The 22,477-nt window shown below is 50.2% G+C and overlaps 1 protein-coding gene across 10 annotated transcripts in view; it reads left to right on the top strand.

The window, feature by feature from the left end:
- Positions 1–4,724: 4,724 nt before the first annotated feature.
- Positions 4,725–22,477, top strand: part of OTOF (otoferlin) — a 97,939-nt gene continuing 80,186 nt past the window's right edge. For all 10 annotated transcript variants that reach the window (XM_057404652.1, XM_057404648.1, XM_057404646.1 and 7 more), the window contains exons 1-3: positions 4,725–4,860; positions 10,595–10,653; positions 19,567–19,655. In XM_057404652.1, the coding sequence (XP_057260635.1) occupies positions 4,782–4,860; positions 10,595–10,653; positions 19,567–19,655 (227 nt within the window). In that variant the 5' untranslated portion in view covers positions 4,725–4,781. The remainder of the gene's footprint in view (positions 4,861–10,594; positions 10,654–19,566; positions 19,656–22,477) is intronic.

The following is a 22,477-nucleotide window of genomic DNA, read 5'->3' as shown; positions in this document are numbered from 1 at the left end:
GGCCCTGAACTTGGTCTGACGATCATTGGCATTGCAGAAGGGTCTTTTTTGCTCCTTTTTGTCATGTCCCTCACAACTCCTCCTTCACCACGCAGCCAGGGCTCCCCTCCAGGCTGATGCTGAGGCACTGATGGAAAAGCTGGTTTGGTTGCTGCTCCTGCTTTGCAGGATTTGGGACTGATGGTGGGAGATGACTACATTGTCCATTAGTGATGTTGTAGACATGGACCCACCATGGGAATCTCTAGAGCTGAGCGCTGCAGGCTTTCAGCAATAAATAAAGCTGCCTGGAGGGAAAGGCAGGTGATATTTCTCTTAGCAAAATCACCCACTGGAAAACTGAAATCCTGTCTATCCTTGTACAGAGCTACTGCATGTCCTGGCTCAAGAGCTCTCCGATTACGGTATTTTCTAGGCTTGAAAGCAGCCCATCAGCCAGGGCTGTGTAATTGTTCTCTGCTTCCCCTTTCCAATGCCCAGCGCCACTGCCCTAACAACATGCTGTCCCTAAAGCTCATGGTCCCCAAAGGACATTGTGCCCAGTGCACTCTGCCTGTAGCCACAGAATGATTTGGGTTGGAAGCAGCTTTAAAGCTCATCTAGTCGGCACTGGAAGATACCCTAAGGTTCCACAGAGCCTTCTCTTCTCCAGGCTGAGGAGGCCCAGCTCTCTCAGCCTGTCTCCATAGCAGAGGTGCTCCAGCCCTCAGAGCACCTTTGTGGCCTCCTCTGAACTTGCTCCAACAGCTCGACATCCTTGTTATATACTGAGGCCCCAGAGCTGGATGCAGGGCTACCCAGGGGGGTCTCAACAGAGTGGAGCCAAGGGGGAGAATCCCCTCCCTCGACCTGCTGGTCACACTGCTGGTGATGCAGCCCAGGACACGGTTGGTTTCTGGGCTCAAGCGCACACTGCTGGGTCATGCTGAGCTTCTCATTGACAAACACCCCCAAGTCCTTCTCCACAGGGCTGCTCTCAATCCAGTTGCTGCCCAATTTGTGCTTGGAATTGTCCTGACCCATGTGCAGGACTGGTTTTTATTGCTGATTTTATCAAATCATCAAATTCTTGTTGGAAGGGACTCAAGAATCGTCACTGTGCAGGTCTGCAGACACATGGAAAGGGGATGGTTCAGTTATCCATTTCTAGGAATTGGAAGACAATTTGGAGTGGGTTATTTGGCTTATTTATTGTGGGTATGTTACTGAAAGGAGAGCTGCCTTCTTCAGAATGTGTTACCATAGCCTGGATCCACTCAGGCTATTGTGCTCCTGGGGATTTTACTCAGCAACTTGGATGGCACAAGGAGAGAAACATTATACAGGAAAACATACAGCTCTATACAAGTACAAACATGCACTTACACAATACACTATCACCCACCATTAGCATTTAAGCCTAACTCAGAACCTGTCGCAGTGATTCCTGTTGATGAAAGGGGTCAAAATTGTTGATGAAAGGAGTCAAAATCATCCCCCAGGTGTGAAACCTCGGTCCAACTCTCAGGCAACAAAAAACAAAGAGGGGAAAGAAAACGACAGCAATTTTCTGTAATTAATAGGAGAGATTTCAGTGGTTTGACAAACGGGGAGGCTGATGTGATTTTTTCCAAGCGTGGGAAGAGAAGAGCTGGGTAAAAAAATGAGCAAAACTGTTAAGAAGAGAAAATCTCATTAATTTTGGACTTAACTCGCTGTAGCATCATCATAAGACTATTGCTTCAGCATGTGCAATTGGATTTATTTTAATGGAATACCACTGCTGTGGGTGATGTATACGGAGGGACTAGTTAAGGCCAGATTCTGCCATGGCAAGCAGCCCTTTCCCCCTTGCTTTTGGTGTAAACCCATAGTAAATAAGAGCAGTCATCAGTGATTCAGAGGTGGGTGTGTAATTTTATTCACATGCAGCGATGTGAAAATTGCAGAGGCACTGGAAAACTGAAATTAGTGTTTATAAAGGGCATTTTCTCACCTTGCGCTGTTAATCACAGGCAGGCCTCTTTGGCTCTCAAGCTGGAGAGAACATTTTGACACTCCTTGTGTTTTGTTGTCTTCATTGCAGCTGGGTTCCTATCTTGCTCCTGCTCATCTTCATTATCCAATTTACAGGTATAATGGGTGGATAAATCATCGGGGGGCAAGTGTAGATCTTCCACCATACTGAAGAGCATTGAGCTCTGAAGGTATCTTAGGTAGGAGTGAACTTTGCTGAGTTGCGGAATGCTAAGAGGAAGCTCATGTCCAGCAGACAAAGGGCAATAGTTTCTTGTACTGCTTTCAGCAGCTACAGCAGACAGATTACGGTCAGATTTAATGCACAGTATTAAAGATTGATGTGCATATCATCTTCTGTCTTGATTTCTTCTTTCTTGCTTTGCCATGTCTCTTGAAGTCTGGGGGTAAACCTACAGGTTACCACTCCCCAGGAACCCTCCACCTGTGCTTTTACAGCTAAATCATGTCTGGGATAAAACAAAATCAGGAAAAGAGAATTCACAGTCTTTGCCAGATTCTTCAGGCTGGTGTTTGCACCCAGCACCACTCACCCAATTGCACAGTGCAGCTCGAAGTGATGCTGCCTTCTGAGGTGAACAATTCAGTCAACACCCTTTACACTGGATTTTTTCACTTTGTTATCTGCTCTCTGATATTGAGTAAGAGATTTGAAATGAACAAAAGACACAGAAGGTGTTTTCTGTGGTACTTGTGCTTTAAGGACAGCATGGGTTCCTCTGAAGGTGCCTCTAGAGATGCTGGCGTAATTTGCTTGCTCTCAAATCAAGTAAATTTGAGAAATGGAGATGTAGGAGATGAAGGCGAGGACATCTTCTTCTGCATCAGAGCAGACGAGCAGTAGTTGACTGAGGGGTTTCACATGGCTATTATGTGCCACCCCAGATTTAGATAAGATATGAGGCAGAAGTTCTCCCCTGTGAGGGTGGTGAGGCCCTGGCACAGGTTGCCCAGAGAAGCTGTGGCTGCCCCATCGCTGGCAGTGTTCAAGGCCAGGTTGGATGGAGCTTGGAGCAACCTGGTCTACTGGAATGTGTCCCTGCTCATGGCAGGGGGTTGGAACTGGATGAGCTTTAAGGTCCCTTCCAACCCAAACCATTCTGTAATTCAATGACTATGAAAAGCAGCACCAGCCTGGATGGCTCAGCTGGGAAAGACCAACTAGAGACCCAAAAATGCTTTCTTTTCAGCAGCATCAGACATAGTAGACATATCTCTGGGTCATGCATGATAGCACCTCTTGAGCTCTTGCATAGGCACCAGTTCTCAGTTGCATGTCATGGATCAACTTGGGCAAGGCTGCATTCTCCCCTCCCACTGTTATCACAAACGTGCCACAAACCTGAGCCCTCAGCAAGCTGCTGTCTTCATTGCCATGTCCTGTGTCTGTGCAACAGCACCCTTCCTTCCAGGCCATGCTGCCAGGAGGTAATTATGAACCTAATGAGAAACGGCACACGCTGTTAATCCCAAGGTTCTTCACCCTCATGCTCTTAAGAATAAGCATAATGATCTTCTCTGCGGACAGGACTACAGCAATGCAGGCTCTGTAACAGAAACCAATTGTCTTATTTCCAGTGGTTTAGTATCCATTTGTGAAGGTTTCACCCTTGCTTCTCTCTCTCTGATGATGATGAAGCTCTCCTGGGTTTGTGTCTCAACACTGGTGGATGCTTCCCGGAAGTGCCCAAGCAGGAAAAGAAATGCGAGGCTTGAAGACCCTTGTGCTCTTCCCAAAGGCATGCATTCATCATCTTCCTTGAAATAAAGGACAACTTTAAGATCCTGGGAAAGGTGTTCTTGTGAAACCCTCCAGGCAAGACCTATTCCAAACGGAGTCCACAAGTCCAGACTGCAAAGTTAGCACTGATATCTGGAAATTCCACTTGATCCTATTGAGGTTCAGCCCAGAACACAGCAAATGTGCAGTGCAGAGCACTCTCCAGCTTGGATAAATGTGCAGCAGAGTGTGGTGCTGATGGCATTCCAGGCTGGGATGCTTTGGCCTCACAGAACACCCACACTGCCTGCACTGTCAGGGACCCTGCTGCATCTCACAGCACTACGTGTTCCATCCTCTGTCCAAAGTTGGCTGTGGTCTGGCTGAAGGGCTGTGATGTAGTGGCCCTGCTGCCATGGTCATGGGCCAGGTGGGGTGATCTTAGCTCTGTCTCCTGTCCCCGCTGGCTGGCAACAGAGGGCACATGGATAATGACCTACCCATCTCTTGTACCTAACCCCAGGAGACGCTGGTTACAGCACAGGACCCCCATGCTGGCTGGTCCTTGGTGGTCCTAGGTCGTAGTGAGTGAAGTCAGGTCTCCCTGAGGATCCCCCTATCTCCCCTCCCCTGCCATATATTTGGAGGGCTGGGAGTGGGTACACACTCTAACCCCGAAGGCTCCACCTGGGTGTGCTGAGGGGGGGATGTTTCCTGTCTCCGTTTCCCGACTCACAACATTATGCAACCGGAGGGCAGCTCGTTCAGAGCAGCAGCGAAAGGAGGGAAGGGAATGGAAGAGGAAAGTGAGGAAAGGGATGGGAAGGGGCAGGAGGGAAGGGAGGGCTGGGGGCGGGGCCTCTGCTGAATAATTCAGCGTCGGAGGGGGCACCGCTCCGCACACCGCACCGCGCCTCGGAGCGCAGCCAGGAGCGCGGCACCGCACCGCACCGCACCGCACCGCACCGCACCGCTCCGCTCTCTGCACCGCTCCGCTCTCTGCACCGCTCCGCTCTCTGCACCGCTCCGCGCCCCACCGTGCCCCATGGCTCTGCTGCTGCAGCTCCGCACCGTCACTGGCCTCCGCGGCAAAGCCGACCGCATCGCCAAAGCGGTTTTCCGAGGTAGGGGGGAGTGGGTGGTCCCGCGGGTCCCGGGTGGGCTGCTCTCTGCCGCCACTTCCCTGCCTCAGTTTCCCCACCGAGGGCGCGCTTGGGTTGGGAAGGGGGATGCGAGTCTGCCGGCTGCAGGAGCTGCCCACCCTGCACGCAGAGCGGCTGTCCTGGGCCCCCCAACCCGCCTGCCCCTGGGCTGGGACACTGCAACCCCCATTCCCTTCCCGTGGGCAGCCCTGGGGAGATGGATTCGTCCCAGGGAAAGCAGGTGAAGTCCCAGGGTGACAAACCCCTGCCAGGTCCCTGCCACGGCCCGAGGGAGCTGAGCTCCCACCACAGCATCAGGGGCTTGGTGGTGAGGCTGTGCCACCAAGAAGGTGCCACTGGAAGGGCCAGGAGGAGAACTTGCCTTGTGCTGGGACTCAGCATCTGCCTGGATTTCCTCTAAGGATGCTGCAGCTTTGGTTCAGATCCACACCATCTCCAAAGCTTTCCAAGGGAAGCTGCAAAAGGAGCAAAAACTCTCTGGGGTGCATACCCTCAGTAGCAGCCAAACCTTTCCTGAGCCCCCGGGGGCTTGGGGCAGGCTTGGTGTGAGCTTGCTATGTGGTGCCAGCAAGTGGGAGCCCACCAGCAGGGAGAGGAGGCTGTGGGGTGGTTTATCCATGCCAGGAGTTGGGAACAGCAATCCCTTCTCTCTGCAAACGTGTCGTGGGAGAGCAGGGGAGCAGGTATTTTCATCACTTCCAAGCCAGACCATCCAGCACTGGCTGAAATGGCTTTCCCTGCACTGCCTTAATGACCATAGAGTCATTGGAAAGGTGCAATTGCCCCCTTACTTCCCTGTCACTGCTTCCCAGGTTTAGCCCAGGGGCAGTTCATAGAATCATAGAATATTTTTACCTGGTAGTTTGCTTCTGTCACTTTCTGTGCACAGAGGCGGTTCAGTCCCACGCTGGGAATGCAGCAGGTATCAGAAGCCTGCAAGTGGGGTTGTCTCTTCCCCTGCTTGTCCTGGGAAACTGCAGAGGTCACAACTGGGACACTTGATGCTGCTGTATTCTGCAAGCTCAGTCCTAGCAGGGAGGCTCCTGGTGACCAGACTCAGCAGGACTGGACCCTGAGGTCATGGCTAGCAAAATCCTACTACTAAAGGGTGGTAGAGGTGGGTTAGGATGTGATCCCATGCAGGGTTGGGTCAGTGAAGGCAGCAGGGAGGTGGGTTAGGTAGGATCCTTCCCTTAAATGGGATGGTGGTCAATAGGGGTTTTGGTGTTGTGCCCTGTTCATGCCACTCAGTGTGTGTGTCCAAAGCTGCAGCAAGCCTTTCCTGCACAGGAACAGCATTTTAACATCTTATGCTAACATTTAGCTCCAGAGCCTGTCTACATTCCTTGTCCCAAAAGGGGAAAAAGTGGGGAGAGCTTTCCTGTGGACAGGGAAGTGCACAGACAGATCCCCTGGGTACCTATTTGACAAGTAGCAGCGTAGTTTTGGGCTGTGGGACAGCCCTGAGCCTGGGGTGCCAGCAAACATGAGATGTGAATCCAGGACAAGACCTTGTTGTGGGTGAAGGGACTGGAATTATCAGTCACACAGTAAGGATACAGAAGGAGTGTGTTGTTTATGGGTAGGTGGTCTTTCTCACACACCATGGGTTTCAACAATTGTAACAGTAGTAAGATAGGAGTTCCCAAATGCATTTGGACTTTTCTTGATGTGCTTCGTAGTGCTTTGAGGATTGCTTCATGCCAGATTGCTGATTGCTTTGGATGAGGCCAAGTCCTGCAGATGCCCGGGCTGGCCCCTGACTCTCACTGGTGGGTCTCAGCACTGGGTTTCAGGTGGCTCCCAACACACGACTCTAAGGATGCACAGCACTGCATCCCATTGCCTTTTGCAAGAAGGCTCCCTGCTTCTGGGGCATTTAGGACATAGCCATGGTGCAATTGTACTTATGGGTGTGTAAGCACACCCCAGAGCCGGGACCAGGGTCTGCTGCTGACCAGGACATGCTGGAGGTGGCCATGAAGTGCCCCAGCACTCCGGGCACTTGGCATGTGGATGGGGCAGAGCTCCTCCAGTCTGTATGGTAGCCATGTCCTGGGCTGCATCACCAGCAGGTTGAGGGAAGAGATTTTCCCCCTCTGCTCCGCACTGGTGAGAACCCCCTCTGCAGTCCTGTGTCCAGCTCTGGGGCCCCAGCATAAGAAGGATGTGGAGCAGTGGGATGGGTTAGGATGTCATGGGACAGGACAGGATTTAGCCAGGCATGTTGGCTTGGACCCCTGTTGCCAGGCCTGGGAGAGCATCCCACTGTCGAAGGTTGGGGTTTGGTGCCAGTCTCCAGGGGGAAGTTTTCTGCCTTTCTCCAGCAACGGTAGAGGGAAGTTTAGACCCCTTTGGTGTGGTGTGAGGTGACCTCCACCAGCCTGGCATCTCTGAGTGCTCTTCACAGCAACCCACAGATTGAGTCCCCAATATCCTGGCTTTACTGGAGTTCCTGAGTGTTGCAGAGAGGGATGCTCTCCACTAGTCAAGCTGGCTCCCCCTCTCACCTCACCTGCCAACAGCACAGGCTAGGGTTCAGGCAGAGCTCCCCAAGTGGGTATGTGTTCATTCAACCGAAAGCATCTGTTATTGCATGTAAAGAAATGAAGGAAAGGGTTTGACTCCAGTGTGACAGGCAGCAGGGTGCATTTCTGTTCTGAAACACTGCTCCACTTCAGCTCAGGTTGGAGATGAATAAATCACAACTTTGATAGAAACATTCCTGAGAACGGGCTGAGGTTGACAGCTGTGTGGGATGGAATAACGCTGCTCCTCTTCTCCCAGGGATTCCCACGCTTTGGGCAGCCTCTGTGAGGCATAGATGCAATATCCTCACTTTGCAAACAAGAGAAACTGAGGCATGAGGAGGAGCTCCCAGATCTGGACCAGGGAGAGGTGCCAGACTCTCCACCTCCTAGTCTGGAAGTGGAGGGAGAGGTGGGATCTGTCCCAGAACGGGTGGCCAAAGTTCACTCCCATCCCTGAGTACCAGGGACTTATTTCCCACCAAAGCATTGGATTTGGCTCACCAAACGCCATGCGGATGCTCATACCTTCAGAGCTTGGGGGCTCCAGATCAGTTGCAGTTGCAGCTCTCCAGCTCTCCACCTCGGTGCTCTCCAAGTGGAACTCAGCCAGGCAGGGGTAACTGGGATATTCTGCACATGCATTCAGGCTGGCTGCAGGAGCAAAGCAGAAAAATGGTGGGTTTTCTTCAGTGCTGCCCATTTTAGAGGTGCCCTGCTCCTGTCCCCCAGCAGGGCGTGAGCTTGTGCAGGGTCACTTGCCTGCTGCAGTTTTCACTCTTAGGGCAGCCTAATGCAGTGTATTTGCGAAGGAGGGGACTTGTGCCCTCATGCAATTAGAGCACTTGTCAGCTAATTGATCACAGATGGAGTTATAAAGTGCTTCTTGGTGAGGCTTCCTCTCTGAATCAGTGTGTGTAAATGAGGGAGATCATTCATGGATTGCTCCAGGAGCACTGGTGGGTAATGATAGGGAACATCATAGAACCACAGAATGGTTTGGGTTGGAAGGGACCTTAAAGCTCATTCAGTTCCAACCCCTGCCATGGACAGGGACACCTTCCACTAGACCAGGTTGCTCCAAGCCCCGTCCAGCCTGGCCTTGAACACTGCCAGGGATGAGGCAGCCACAGCTTCTCTGGGCAACCTGTGCCAGGGCCTCACCACCCTCACAGGGAAGAACTTCTGCCTAAGATCTCATCTCAATCTCCCCTCTGTCAGGTTAAAGCCATTCCCCCTTGTCCTGTCCCTACAGGCCCTTGTCTAAAGCCCCTCTCCAGCTTTCCTGTCATCCCCTTCAGGCACTGGAAGCTGTTCCAATGTCTCTGCGGAGCCTTCTCTTCTCCAGGCTGAACAAGCCCAGCTCTCTCAGCCTGTCTCCATAGCAGAGCTGCTCCAGCCCTCTGATAATGTTTCTGGCCCTGTTCCTCGTGGCTCCATCCTGATGGAGTAATGGTCCCATTCCCCGTTTGGGTCCCCTGCCTTGGGTGAAGAGGGGCTGGGCTGCATTCCACTTGCAACTACCATCCCATCCCATGGAAGGCAAGGAGGGAACCAGCACCAGGTTCCCTTGCACTGGGAGGTGGCCAATGTACACGGGGCAAGAGTGGATGGCTGTCCCATGGCCCATGTGGGTCTCCTCCACCCTTACCCAGAGTCACCTGCATGAGATAAATGCAGTGCTCTGCCTACACTCCTGAGAAACTCATGTATCTGTGGGTGAAGTGACTCATGGCGGGGAACTGGGAGGGTGTTTTGGGATAAACCCTTTTGGGTTTACTTTACCCAGGTTGGCTGCTGCAGGCAGCAGGAAGTCTGACAACATGATAGCTCTCCTTGTGTAATAGTTAAATTAGACAGGGATGGGGCATTCCCTGCCAAGAGCCGTGTCATCAGGATATCTCACTTTTTGGTAAGAAAAAGCAGAAGCTGACATGCAGCAGTAAGGGGTACCTGGCATCTGCTCGCCCTAGCCACAGGTTCTCTGTGCAGTGCTGGGCCCAAACCAGACTCGCACACAGAGATGTTTTTAATTACCCAGGAGACAATTTTCTTTGCTGGAAGGGAAAGTCTCAATGTGAATCTGTGATTAAATATTAGCATTTTTTATACATTTTCCTCCTGCTGTGTTATGAAGTGGATATTAACTAGAAATATTGATTCCAGGGGGAGGTGGGTAAGATCCTATTGAGAGCAGGTGAAAGCATGGGGCAACCACGAGCTGGGGCTCCTTGGGGAAACCCGATTATTTCAGTAACTAATGCACATGCTTGGCTGCTCTCCTGGGGCTTCCCCTCCACAGTATCTCCTCCCTGTGTCCCGTCCCTGCTCCCAGCTGACTGGGGGCTTTTGGGACTCCATTGCTCAGGCAGATCTGGGGGTGCAGCGATGGAGGGATGCAGCTGTCAGGGTGGCCATGTGTGGCTACATCCGTGTGGCTGAACTCAAACATGCAGATCCTCTGCTCTGGGCAGGAGCTGTGGTGGTTTTCTTGGTGTGGCCATTCCTAAATCTCATCCCTGAGGCTGGAGCACACTTCTAGGGTGTATAGACCTGCATAGAATCATAGAAGCACAGTATAGTTTGGGTTGGAAGGGACCTTAAATCTCATCCAGTTCCAGCCCCCTGCCATGGCACGGACACCTTCCACTAGACCAGGTTGCTCCAAGCCCTGTCCAGCCTGGCCTTGAACACTGCCAGGGATGGGGCAGCCACAGCTTCTCTGGGTACCCTGTGCCAGGGCCTCACCACTCTCACAGGAAACAACTACTGCCTAATATATCACCTAAATCTCCCTTCTATCAGTTAAATCCCACCACTCCAAAGCTTGAGAAGCCCCTGTTCAGCCATGTAAAAGCCACTGCAGAAAATGCTGCGATCCCCATCCCCATGCTCTGTTTCATCTGGCTGCAAAAGATGGGACAAGACTTGAGCACACCCATTAAGCACATTCCAGAAGAACCTTCTTATGGTTAATGTGGTGTTTAGTGCCACTAATAGCTGGTTTCACCCTCCTGCATGTTCTGTGTCCCTGCTGCCCCCCCTATGCACACCCTTGTGTGCCTATGGTGCTTTCATACCTTCACAAACACCTTTTCCCCATCCCAGGCAATGCCTGCAGACTGTGCTCCCCTGGGACTAACCTGGTTTTCCTTTCCCCTCTCCAGGGCTCTCCTTCTACACCAGAGTGCTTGAAAACTGCGAGGATGAGGCCAGGTTTGATGAGGTAAGAGAAGCTGTGTTTTCCTCCCGGTTTGCCTCCTACAGCTGGTGTGCTTTGCTGTGACTCCCTGTCCAACTGAATATCCTCATTCCCTAAGCTGAAGTGTGTTGGCATCTTCATTGTCTGCTCTAGGGTTTCCCCTGGCAGGTACCAAATGGGTCTCTTGGCTGTGGTCTGGCTGGGGCTGAGGACGCAGGGTGTTCCATGTCATGGGAACAGCCAAACAGCATTTCCTCATTAATTAAAAAAATTCCATGCTCTTCACATGGAAGTTTCAGGAAAAATTACTTGTCTCTATGGGGCAAGCCCTGCTGGGCTCTTGGCTTTCCCTTTCCTTGCCCTAGGGGGAAAAAACTCCTCCTTGGCTCAAATCTCTGGTTCCTTAGTGTTTGAACTGCAACCCAAGTTCTCTGTGGTTTGAAAACACAGCCTTTTCTTAAGCAGTTACCAAGAAAATATTCTGAGATGATTGAAATAAAGTCACCCACACAAGCAAGGAATAGAGGTGCTGCTATGAAGTCACATTCAAAATGGAAGTGCGCATTCAAAAGGGAATGGATGTTTCCTCTCATTGCTTTGTGTTTCTTATAGGAGATATCCCATTCCCAGGGGCTGGAGAATACAAGAGGCTGAGGGAATATTAAGATCTTTAAATTGCTTATTGCTTTCTAAAGCATTTTCCATCTTTGGAAGTAAATTTCATCCTGGTTCCAAGCATGGAATGCATTTCAATGGGGGGATTTTTCCTGTGGTGTGCCCAGCTTGCACAGCCAGAAGCACATTCAGCTTCTCCGTGCCCCTCTGCAGCCATGGAATGGGTTAGACCTTGCTCCAGGTTGTAAGGGAGAGCTTAATGTCAGGGTCCCCTGAACTGGGAAGGAGTAAGGGGCAGGAGAAGCCCAGGGTGAAGGCAGGATAGGATCTGCCTCTGATAGCTCCAGGGTTGCACTGGGTCAGTGAGGCACAGAGAGAAGGTGGCTGGAGATGTAGCTCCAACCCCACTCCTACAAAGCCGAGGCAGCCAGGGCAAGCTGCTGTTGTTAACAGGATGCACATTTCTACGGATCGGCACACAGCAATTTGTTAGTATAATAACTGATTTGAATAACAACCACGGAGGTGTGCACTGGTGGAGCTGCCTGTGCCTCAGAACTCCCTGTGATTTGAATGAGGACATCCTTCCTTGCTGGGGCTGAAAGGCTGGAGGCTCTGCTTGCAGTCTTATGCTTGGTTGTACACTAGATGCTGGCTGCTCCGAGTGCTTGGTGCTGCACTGTGATCTTGAGCATCCCAGCTGAGCTCTGAGCCCAGGCAGTGTGCAGGAGAGGATGGGCACTGGTGCATGTCAGGATTAGAGAGCTTAAAAGACAGTGGGTATGAGAGTCTTGACCCACAAATGTGCATATTCTCTTCTAGTGTCTCCAGGGCTTGGGACCTCTCTAACATAAATAATCCAAGTGGTTTTTCGTGGTTAAGCCTATTCCTGAATCTTCTCTGTGCCAGCAAGAGTGCTAATTCCCTGAATGACTGCCCCATCAGTCAGGCTTTATCCTTGGGTCCTGCAAGTTCTTCACAGCATCTAGCAGATGAGATGTGTGTAACCACTCCAGGAGGCATTCAGTTACCTAAATATGTGCTAAGGTCAGAAACAGTTCCTGCTGTAGTGCCAGTAGCGACTTGAACCCAATTGGCCCAAAACATAATGGCGTACGTGTTCTGATAGCATTTAGTGAGCGATGCAGAAAAAAACACACAGGAAGCAGGCCAGTGAGATCTACAGCACTGCAGTTTGGTGGGGAAAACAAGACTGCATTTCTGGGTTCACCTTTCCAGCTCTACTGAGAGCTTGATGAGAATTCATCCGTGTCTGCAAAATGAGCCCAAGTGGGCCATGCCTCCTACACGGGTGGAAATGGGGCTGCTGCTGCTTGCTCCTCTTCATAAATTGCTGAGAGCTCTGTAACAGCAGTACCGGCAGTGCTGCAGCCCTGTCACACACTGGGAGGCTGAATGCTGGTCCCTGCTTTTGCACAGCTGGAGATACAGGAGTGCTGGAGTAGATGCATCCTCGTTATCATGTAGGACAGAGCACAAGCCACAGCAAGAGATGGCAGAGGTGCAATCCTCTCTCTTTCCTCTTCCTCTCTTAAATCTCTTGCTAACTCTTGCTGCTGAAGGATTCCAGAGAAGAGAAGGCTCCAGGGAGAGCTTAGAGCAGCTTCCACTGCCTAAAAGTCTGACAAGAAAGCTGGAGAGGAGCTTTTGACAAGGACCTGTATAGGGACAGGACAAGGAGGAATGGCTTTAACCTGACAGAGGGGGGATTGAAATGAAATCTGAGGCAGAAGTTCTTCCCTGTGAGGGTGGTGAGGCCCTGGCACAGGTTGCCCAGAGAAGCTGTGGCTGCCCCATCCCTGGCAGTGTTCAAAGCCAGGTTGGACCTCAGGGGCTTGGAGCAACCTGGTCTAGTGGAAGGTGTCCCTGCCTGTGGCAGGGGTTGGAAACTGGGTGAGCTTTGAGGTCCCTTCCATCCCAAACCGTTCTGTGATTCTACAATGCCCTGATGTCGACGACCATGGACAAGAAACTTGATGTGAGCAAGGGAATGTGTTTTGTGCTGCCTGGAGTAATGAGCTGATGAGGCTATCCAGGAAAGGAGATAGTTCCCTTTGAGTGCACACACAAGGCAAGTCATCACACCATTGATGGCAAGACCAGATGATGAATTTTGTTGAGTAAAATGTTATTATTGCATCCCTGCAGCCCTCAAGTACTCCCCAGCTCTTCCCATATGAGGGGCTATTCTGAAAGGGAGGTGATGGATGCCCATGGTCTGTAATGCTTGTGATGAACAACATGGAGCCATCTTCTGTCTGAGCCCTGATGGCTGGGGCAGTATCAAGTGGTCTGCTTGGGGCACTGAAAGTTTGAGACAGCTGAAGATGCCCTCCGGTGGTCCCTCTGCATACATGGTTTTACTCCCTCTTCAGCTTCCTAGTTCTCCTTGAATTTTGCAATGAATTTAATACCAGTGGGGTAAGAGGTGAGGTGGTATTTCACATTACTCTCTAGTTACCTCTGCATCCTCCTAGTGCTCAGGTGGCTCCTTGCACTTATTTATGAAACAGAAGCTTCAGAAATGACCCCATTTTCTGCTGCTTTCCCCTCAAAATGGGGTATGCTGGTGACCTTGTGTCTGGGGGGGTGGTTTGGATGGGGGGGGGGGGTCTCATCCCCCATGTAGAGGTTGGGAATCTGAGTTGACTGATCTCTCATCTCTCTGAGGGGTGAGGATGATGAGGATGTTTCCTGCCTCATCTCAGAGCTGGGGACAAGCAGAAAGCTCACTTTAGGTTCAGGTAAAGCCAAAGGGGGTTTTGACATCACTAATGAGGACATGAGCTTTCCCTGCCACCGCTTAGCATTCATGAGGACCCACTACCAGGCTGAATTTGGGCTGCCTCAGTGGTTTCCATTTGTTTAGTTTCACTCTATTTCTTTTGCAGTTATTTGTATTCATTGCTTAATGAATTATGCAAAGCCTGTGCTTCTCCAGAGCCCAGGGAAGGTGAGCTAATGGCTATTCCATAGCTGTGTTTTATTTAATTAGGAATAGCTGCATTGTGTCCTGCCTGCACCCCAAAGGGTTTCTTCTTGGAGGGGCTTGTCCTGCAGCTCTCCTGCAGGCACCCAGTGCAGGAGGGAGGGAAAGGGAACTCCAGTGATGGCGCTGGGCACAGAGAGCTATGGAGGGGTCCTGTGTGGTCCTCCAGGCCTGCATTCAGTCTCTGCTTAAGGGACCAGGACAAGCTCAGGTGGTGCTGCCAAGAAAGGGGAGACCCAGAGCTGCAGCTGTGACCTGGACATCTGGAAATGGCTATGGTCAATCAGGGGGGATGACAGGCAAGATGAGCACTCAGCCAAGGCTCCCAGGCACTATAGGAGGGGACACATGGCTTAAAAAGGGGAGACATGGCTTAGAAAGAGGTGACATGGCTTTAAAAGGGGAGACTTGGCATGCAAAAATGCCCTTTCCAAACTCCCTTAAAGCTGTTTCACTGGAAGTGTCTGGCTGCTGCATTCTGCCAAGGCATTTCTCTGACTCTATCTTTTTCTTTTTCCCTTCATTAGCAGAACAGATAAAATTGACCCAGCAGATACCGCTTGTTTAGCTTTCACAGGGCTTTTTAAAAGGCTTTTAACAACAAAACCAGTAAGGAGAATAAACGGGCAGCCAGCCGGGGAAGGAAGGAGGGTGATGAAAGTAGGGCATCTTTGGCAGCAGCCTCAGCCCAGAGCAGTGTCGCAATGGTGAATGTGCTCCCGGGCAGGTGCTCCCAGCATTTCCTCATGGGAATGGGGAGAGTGTCCCACAGGCATTCAGGATGCTGCTGACTCCTGTGCTGAGGTCCTTACTATCAACTTGGCTACCTGCAGCGGGGCAGGTTCTGTGAGACCCTGCTTCAAGCTGCACACCTTCCCCCTTCCACCCTCTTCTACAGCTGGCACACAGCTGGACCAGCCCTGATGGGGGCTGCTGGCATAACTACCCTAGCAACAGTTTTCTTTGGGAGCACGATGGGGTAGCACTAGCTGGCTCCTCCAGCCATCCCACTATAACACACACACTTCCCACAACAGTGTAGTTCAGGAGCTTGTTCTTCCCTTCCTTTGCTTCCATCAGGCATTAAATGCCATCTGGTTGCCACTTCTCACCTCTTTATTCTGTGCATCACAGTTGTCTTTTCTCCCAGCCCTGTGTCCACCACACCTTTCACACAAAAATGTGAAGTAAGAGCAGTTTGATGGAATCATAAGATCACAGTGTGCTTTGGGTTGGAAGGGACCTCAAAGCTCATCCAGTTCCAACCCCCTGCCACGGGCAGGGACACCTTCCACTAGACCAGGTTGCTCCAAGCCCCGTCCAACCTGGCCTTGAACACTGCCAGGGATGGGGCAGCCACAGCTTCTCTGGGCAACCTGTCAGGGCCTCAGCACCCTCACAGGGAAGAACTTCTGCCTAAGATCTCATCTAAATCTCTCCTTTGTCAGGCACGGGGCTTGGTGCAGGCACTGCAGCCCCTGACACAGAACTGCTCCATGGCATGCTTTGTGCCATGGAGCCCACATTACCCTCACAGTGCTTCTCCTCAGCCCAGGCACTCTGAATTGATGAGAGTAAATCGCCCTTAAGGGCGGTTATAAATTAACCAAGAAAACTCCAGCTCTGAAACATTTGCTCTATTTCCTCATTTATATGAAGGACTGCTCCCGGCAAGGGTGCTGAGGGAAAGAAAACTTGCATGGAAAGAGCCTAGGCAAGTGCTGGGGCATTGCTTTGCCTCTCTGTGTTGCAATGGGAGCTCTGGCTTCAGCCCAAGGACAATTCTCGTGCTGCATTTTCACAGGCAGTGAGGAATGAAATCTAAAAAGCCAAATGAAAGATTTCAGGTAGCACCTTAGCTTGGCTGGAGAAAATACAGCAGGGGCTGGGGAGCTGAAGCTCATAAATTCAAAGCAGAAAAACAGTGCCAGTGTTTATCGCTGAAGGGAAACAGTGGTGGAAGCCACTATCTGAGGGTGTAACTAAATGCTGTTGCTTGAATTCTGGGATGTCTTTTTTTCCCATTTTGTCCCTGTTAAAAATATGTTCTGGCTGAGCTATGAGGCATGTCTGCATTTGATTTAGGAGCCTTCAAGTGAAACAGGAAAATCTGTGCTCTGGGTTCTTGAAGAGGTCAGGCTGGGCGACTGCAATAATCCTTTCCAGGCTTAAAAGATAATAATAATAGCAAATACCTGTCTTAGGAGGGAGAGCAAATCATCCAGTTCCTCTGAGGTTTTTTTCTGCTGAGGCGGCTGTAACTTGGAGAGATAAGCACTTGTGTTTTCATTTCATAGCCAGGCTGCCTTGGCACTGCTAGACCTTCACCCACTAGGTGCTAGAATGGTCTGGGTGTTCCAGGTGCAGCAACCCACCTATCCAGAGCACTCAAACAACAGCCAGAGAAGCTGGCAGCAGCCTTGGAGGGAACAATGCCCAGGAATTCACTAATGCCCAGGACAGCATGTCTGTAAAGTGAAGGGGGAGAAAATAAGTTTGTAAAACTCATGTTTGGGTGCTCCAAGGTGATTTGAGCGGGTTTCCACACACTGGGATAAAACTAAGAGGAGACTGATAGTGACTGGGAAGACCATGGGATATGGGCTGGGGAACATGGTCCAGAAGTTCACACACAGCCTAGGGTCTGTGTGCCCATTCCTTGTCCTGTTAGTGTTTTCGAGGGTGGATATTGGTCATCTTCCACAACAGAGTGCCCTCCTTTCATCTAAAGCATATAATCAAGGCTGGATAATCTGTAATCTGTCCAGAATGGATAGAAGAGTGTGACCCCCTCCCAAAGGTAATCCATGTCCCTGTTAGAACCTGGGACATGCAGGAGTTTCTCTAGCGATGACAGCCCAGGCAAGGGGTGTTGATTTAGGTAAGTAACCTCTAAGCACCTAAATCAAGGTGAAGGTTTCCCAACCCTGATTTTTAAGCCCCAAACCAAGAGCATCTGCATTCCTGATGCAGATTTGTCTAACCTGACCTGAAAGATTTAAACAAATTCAGAGGATCTGCAGATGAATGCAGAGCTGCCTCCGTTTCCAAAGCCCAGCATCAACAAATCAGGGACTACGCCATGAAAGGATGATTTCTGATAGAGGAAATGCTACCTTGTATTGCATTCCCCAGGATGTTAAGCAAAACTCCAAGTGCTTTACCAAATTGCATGAGTGGCTCCAGACGGGTGGGTCTCTCTGGAACTGGAGGTGTGCAATCACATGTGCAGGCACACGTGCAAGGTGTGCTCTTGGGGTGATAACAGCACATTGCAGAGCACAGCAGATGGGAGGATGCTCCTCCACACTGTGCATCACTTGCTGGCTCCCTGGGGTTTGCCGTAGTAGCAGCGGATGGGCTGTGGTGTGAACGTCCCTGGATGAGCTTCTTAGTGTAGAAAGCTGTCAGCAAAGCTGTTCAGTGGGGATCCTGGGAGCCTTTCTAGGCCACCATGCTTTCAAATGACCTTATTTCATTGAATCACGGAGTCATAGAATGGCTTGGGTTGGAAGGAACCTTAAAGCCCATTCAGTTCCATCCCCTACCATGGGCAGGGACACCTTCCACTAGACCAGGTTGCTCCAAGCCCTGTCCAGCTTGGCCTTGAACACTGCCAGGGATGGGGCAGCCACAGCTTCTCTGGCCAACCTGTGCCAGGGCCTCACCACCCTCACAGGGAACAACTTCTTCCTAATTCCTCATAGTGAAGAATTTCTTCTATTTGCTATTTTGCTTCCTGACAGCCCCCCCTAACTGAGGGGTCATGCCTACATGACAAGCAGAGAATGGTATTTCCAAGAAAGGAAAAAACCCAAAAACAAAACAGGACCTGTTTGTGTATAGGAACAGAGCTTTGCTGGGGCTTCACAAAGTGTTTCCAGATGGTTTTAAACTCCTGCTCCAAGTCAGACGTGTGAGCAGAAAAGAGATGGTGCCTGGACTATGGTTTATTCTGTGGAGATAGTGGAGGGGTATGGGTTTGTCTTGTGCTTTCCAAGGCTCAGGACAGACGGATCAAAGCTCTGTTGAGGTGGTCAGGATGTGTAGACACCACATATCAGGAAGGGTCCAGGCAAAAAGCATATTCCTTACTCTTGTGCTTGTTGTCTCCGTCTGACAAGCAACCAGAAGTCCTGATCCTGGAAGTGCAGCTTACCACAAAGTAAACTATCCCTGCTGAAACAGCAGGTAATAGCTGGGACCAGTTCAACACCCAGAACATTGTGGGAGGTTGATGGGCTGGTACTGTGCTTGTGACATGGTGGACTCTGTCCCCCTCACCAGCGTCAGAAGGTTGTGGTGGAGAGGAGAAGCTGGAGGCAGGAGCACCAGGCTGACAAATCTCCACCTGCATGCATTGCAGAGGCCTGAACAGTGAGGACAGGACAACTTCTCAGGCCAGAGGCATGGTGATGGCAGGAGGGAACAGGCAGCTTGTAATTAATCTTGTGATTGCTGGTAACATCTGTCATCCAGCCTGAGTTATATCCCTGTGATGGAGAGCCTGGAGTAAATCTGAGCAGAATGAGGAGTGAGGCTGAACCATGTGCAAAACGGTACTGCTGTCATGGGAACATTTCTAGTTTTCTTTTATAGTTCAGGATTTTTTTCATTTGCTTCACCGCAGAGAGTGTAAGAGTGGGAAAAAATAGCTTAAAAATGAGTGTTGCCATTATTTTTGAAGAGTCACTAATTTCTTCCTGTGAAGTTGTTGGATAAGCACTTTCCCTTCAAGACTCTGAATGCAGTCCTGCCACTCCTGTAAGTGATGCAGGGCTCAACCCTGCTGCCTCACAGCTGGGGCTTCATGTTCCCATGTTGTTATGCACCAAGAGCAGCTTGGCAGGGCAGTGTGTTTGGCTGTGGGAGGTCACAAGAGACCTGTGACTTGGAAAAGTGAGAGAGCTCAGGTGGTTTATTCTGGCAGACTGATTTCTTGCCTTGGGAAGCAAAAAGCCCCACAAATGAAAGTGATATTTAATTATATAAAAATATATTTCATATTAATATCAAATATTTATATAGCTATATGAATACAAGGATATATAGGTTTATATATGTGTGTGTATGACATACACATATATATACACACACACATGTAGACAATATTTATACTATCTATCCATCTATAAAACACTTGGCACAGAAGCAAATTCTTAGCAAGACCCCTGTCAAACAGTCCTGCCTGCCTTTTTGCTGTGGCAAACCAGTAGTCAGACTTTCCATGGCCATCTCAGCTCCATCCTCATCCCCTCTGCAGCAGCTCCCTGAAACAAGGCTGACATCTCCCTCTTGTCCTTTCTCCACAGACTTTCCGCTGGCCAGTGGCAAGCAATATTGATGGGAATGAGATCCTGGAGATCCAGGTGTTCAACTACAGCAAAGTCTTCACCAACAGGTGAGAGCATGGTGTGTCCTTCCCTCCCACTGCCCCCTCAACAAAACAAAACCAAACAAAATAAAACCCCTTCAAACAAAATGAGAAAAAAGTTAGTTACCTTTGCCTCGCTTTTAAGTACGGGCCTGAGGAGCATAAGGAGAGTTGAGATAACATGTTTTATTAAGTTGTTCTTTGGGACGAGAAAGGCAAGGAGCCCCCAGAGGGTCCCAGCCCAGGTGGGTGAGTTGTGTGGGGAATGGGGGGCAGATACAGGCAGAAGAGGGGTCCAGGGCTTGTGAGAGATCTCATCTCTGCCACAGGAGCCTTACAGAGTACAAGTCACTTGGAGTTGTGTTCAGGCCACCTCCTAAAGGCATCTGCATTGAGATGGCAGAGCTGTGCTGGTCACTAAGTTCAGGAGTGATGGGAATGTGGAATAGGAGAGCTGCATCCTTTCTGAACTGTATCAGGCTCCATGTGAGAAAGGACTGCTCAGGGGTTGTGGGCAGCAGTAGAGCAATGGGAGCCCAAGAGGGACAGATAGAGACAAGGAGATCCACGTACTTCCCCAGCCAGTGTCAGCTCTGGCTTCTGGAACCTGCTCTTCACGTTGCACCCATGACAGCAGTGGTTTTGATTTGACTGGGTGCTCCTTCAATGCCTCCTTCATTTTCTACTCCCCTGCTATGAGCAAGCAGCCTGGATACTGCCATGGATTTGCACAGGCTTAGTGCAGCCAGCAGCTGGAAGACATGAAGGGACAGAACATCCTTCCATCCATGATGGCTTAAATCTTCATATGTTCATTACTTAGCGGAAGTCATAGAATCACAGAATCCTAAAATCCCAGGTTGGAAGGGACCATAAGGATCGTCTGGTCCAACCTCTCTTGGCAAAACACAGACTACATGTCCCAGAACCCTGTCCAGTGCAAGGCTGGAAAATCCACCACTTCCCTGGGGAGACTACTCCAGTGGATGGTTGTTCTCATTGTGAAACATTTCCCTCTTGTGTCCAACTGGCATCTCCCCATTAGTAACTTGTGCCCATCACCCCTTGTCTTCTCCATGGGACTCCTTGTAAAAAGGGAATCTCTGTCTTCCCTGTAGTCACCCTCTAAATACTGGAACATGGGGATAAGGTCTCCCCTGAGCCTTCTTTTCTCTAGGCTGGAGAAGCCCAGTTCCCTCAGCCTTTCCTCACATGGCTGCCCAGTGCTTGGATAATCCTTTTGGTCCTTCCTGGACTCTCTCCAGCCCATCCACATCTTTTTTGTACAGCGAATGAAAACATGCCAGTTGAAACAGATACTTTTGCTCTAACAAATTGCACTTTAGGCTGTACCAAATTTACCTTCTAGACAGCAATACTGCATGCTCTACACACAGAGAAGCAATCCCTTCTCTCTCTGTCTTCAAATCTGAAAGTAAATCCACTTGAAAGGTGCAATAGAGAGCAGAAAGTGATGATTCTGTATCTGGAAATGAAGAACTGTCACTGTTCCTCCATGGAATTGGGAATTGGAAAGGCCAGGACACACCAGCAGGTTGTAAAGATTAAAGGGTGAGAAAATGGACACTCAGGTAATTGCTTCCACTTTCAAGGGGACCAAAGTCTCTTATGGCTTCCCAAATACCCCACACAAACAAATTATCCAGCTAGTTCAGCCAAATTGTTCTAAGTGCCCTTTTTTCCCCTGGTGAACTATGCATGCAAAGCCACTTCTACTTCCACGATGACCTTCTGTGTTATTGTTTTCATCACTTTGGATATTTTCCCCAGTTTGTCTTTGATTGGTGAGGGTCTGGGCAGCCACAGAGGAGCAGCCTTTCCTTTGAGCACCAATTGGTGATGCTGCAGGGGATCAGTCATGTCCAAGTGTCCTGGCTGGGCTTGAGCTGCCCAGGATGAAGCCTACATCTCTTTAACCTTCTGCTACAATCTCAGCAAGCTCAACTGATGCTTGTGTGCTGTAACCCCCACCTTCAGCATGGACTAGCAGTGCTGTTAGTTTTATTCTGTACCACTAAGAGATGGCCAGATGTACAGCAAGCTGGAATCTGATTCCAGCACCCCATGGGAACTGTCTTCTTCCATCAATTTAGTTCCCCCTCAGTACAAAGTAACCCTCACATGCTGTGGTTCTTGTCCCAGGAGTCTGAGCTGAGATAGGTGGGCTCTCCCACAGTGGTGTCTAGAGCACATGCAACCAGGAACATCTCTGCCCATTGCTCACCTTATATTTCTGCCCTCAAAAGATCTTGCACATTTATACTCAGAGCACCCCTCAGTCTTGTTTTTGAGAAGGCTGTTCTTGTCACCTCTCATCATAGAATCACACAATGGTTTGGGTTGGAAAGAACGGGATATAGGGGTAGAATCCCCTCCCTCGACCTGCTGGTCACAGTGTTGGTGATGCAGCCCAGCACATGGCTGCTTTCTGAGCTGCAAGCACACACTGCTGGGTCACATTGATCTTGCACAGTGTCTTTTACCATCTCAAATTGTCTTTGCAGCTCTTTATCCTGCTAACGTTCAACTTTCAACATCCTCCCTTCAAAGTACAGGCACAGACTGGATACATGCACTGCATACCCCCAGCTCTGCAGACTGAGGATGAAACACATCTCTCTTCTCCCCTGCCCCTCCTCCGTTTGCAGTTATGGATTAATTGGTTGTTTATTCACTGTGCTGGCTGCTGGTCTACCACACTCTCTGGAGCTGTTATGTTCATGGAAGTCAGGTCAATTTTCTGCCAGCCTGGGGTGCAGATGCTGCTCCTTGGCAGTGTTTTTGGCATATGAGTGCCCTTTCTGTTTGGATCACCTTCATTCCAAGGT

This window comes from Pezoporus wallicus, unplaced genomic scaffold (genome assembly GCF_028554395.1).
Source record: "Pezoporus wallicus isolate ANWC-B61680 ecotype Strahan unplaced genomic scaffold, APGP_CSIRO_Pwel_v1 contig_11009, whole genome shotgun sequence".
In the NCBI taxonomy this organism is placed as follows: Eukaryota; Metazoa; Chordata; class Aves; order Psittaciformes; family Psittacidae; genus Pezoporus; species Pezoporus wallicus.
The sequence above is the reverse complement of the archived record's forward strand: the minus strand, read 5'-3'. Positions and strand labels throughout refer to the sequence as shown.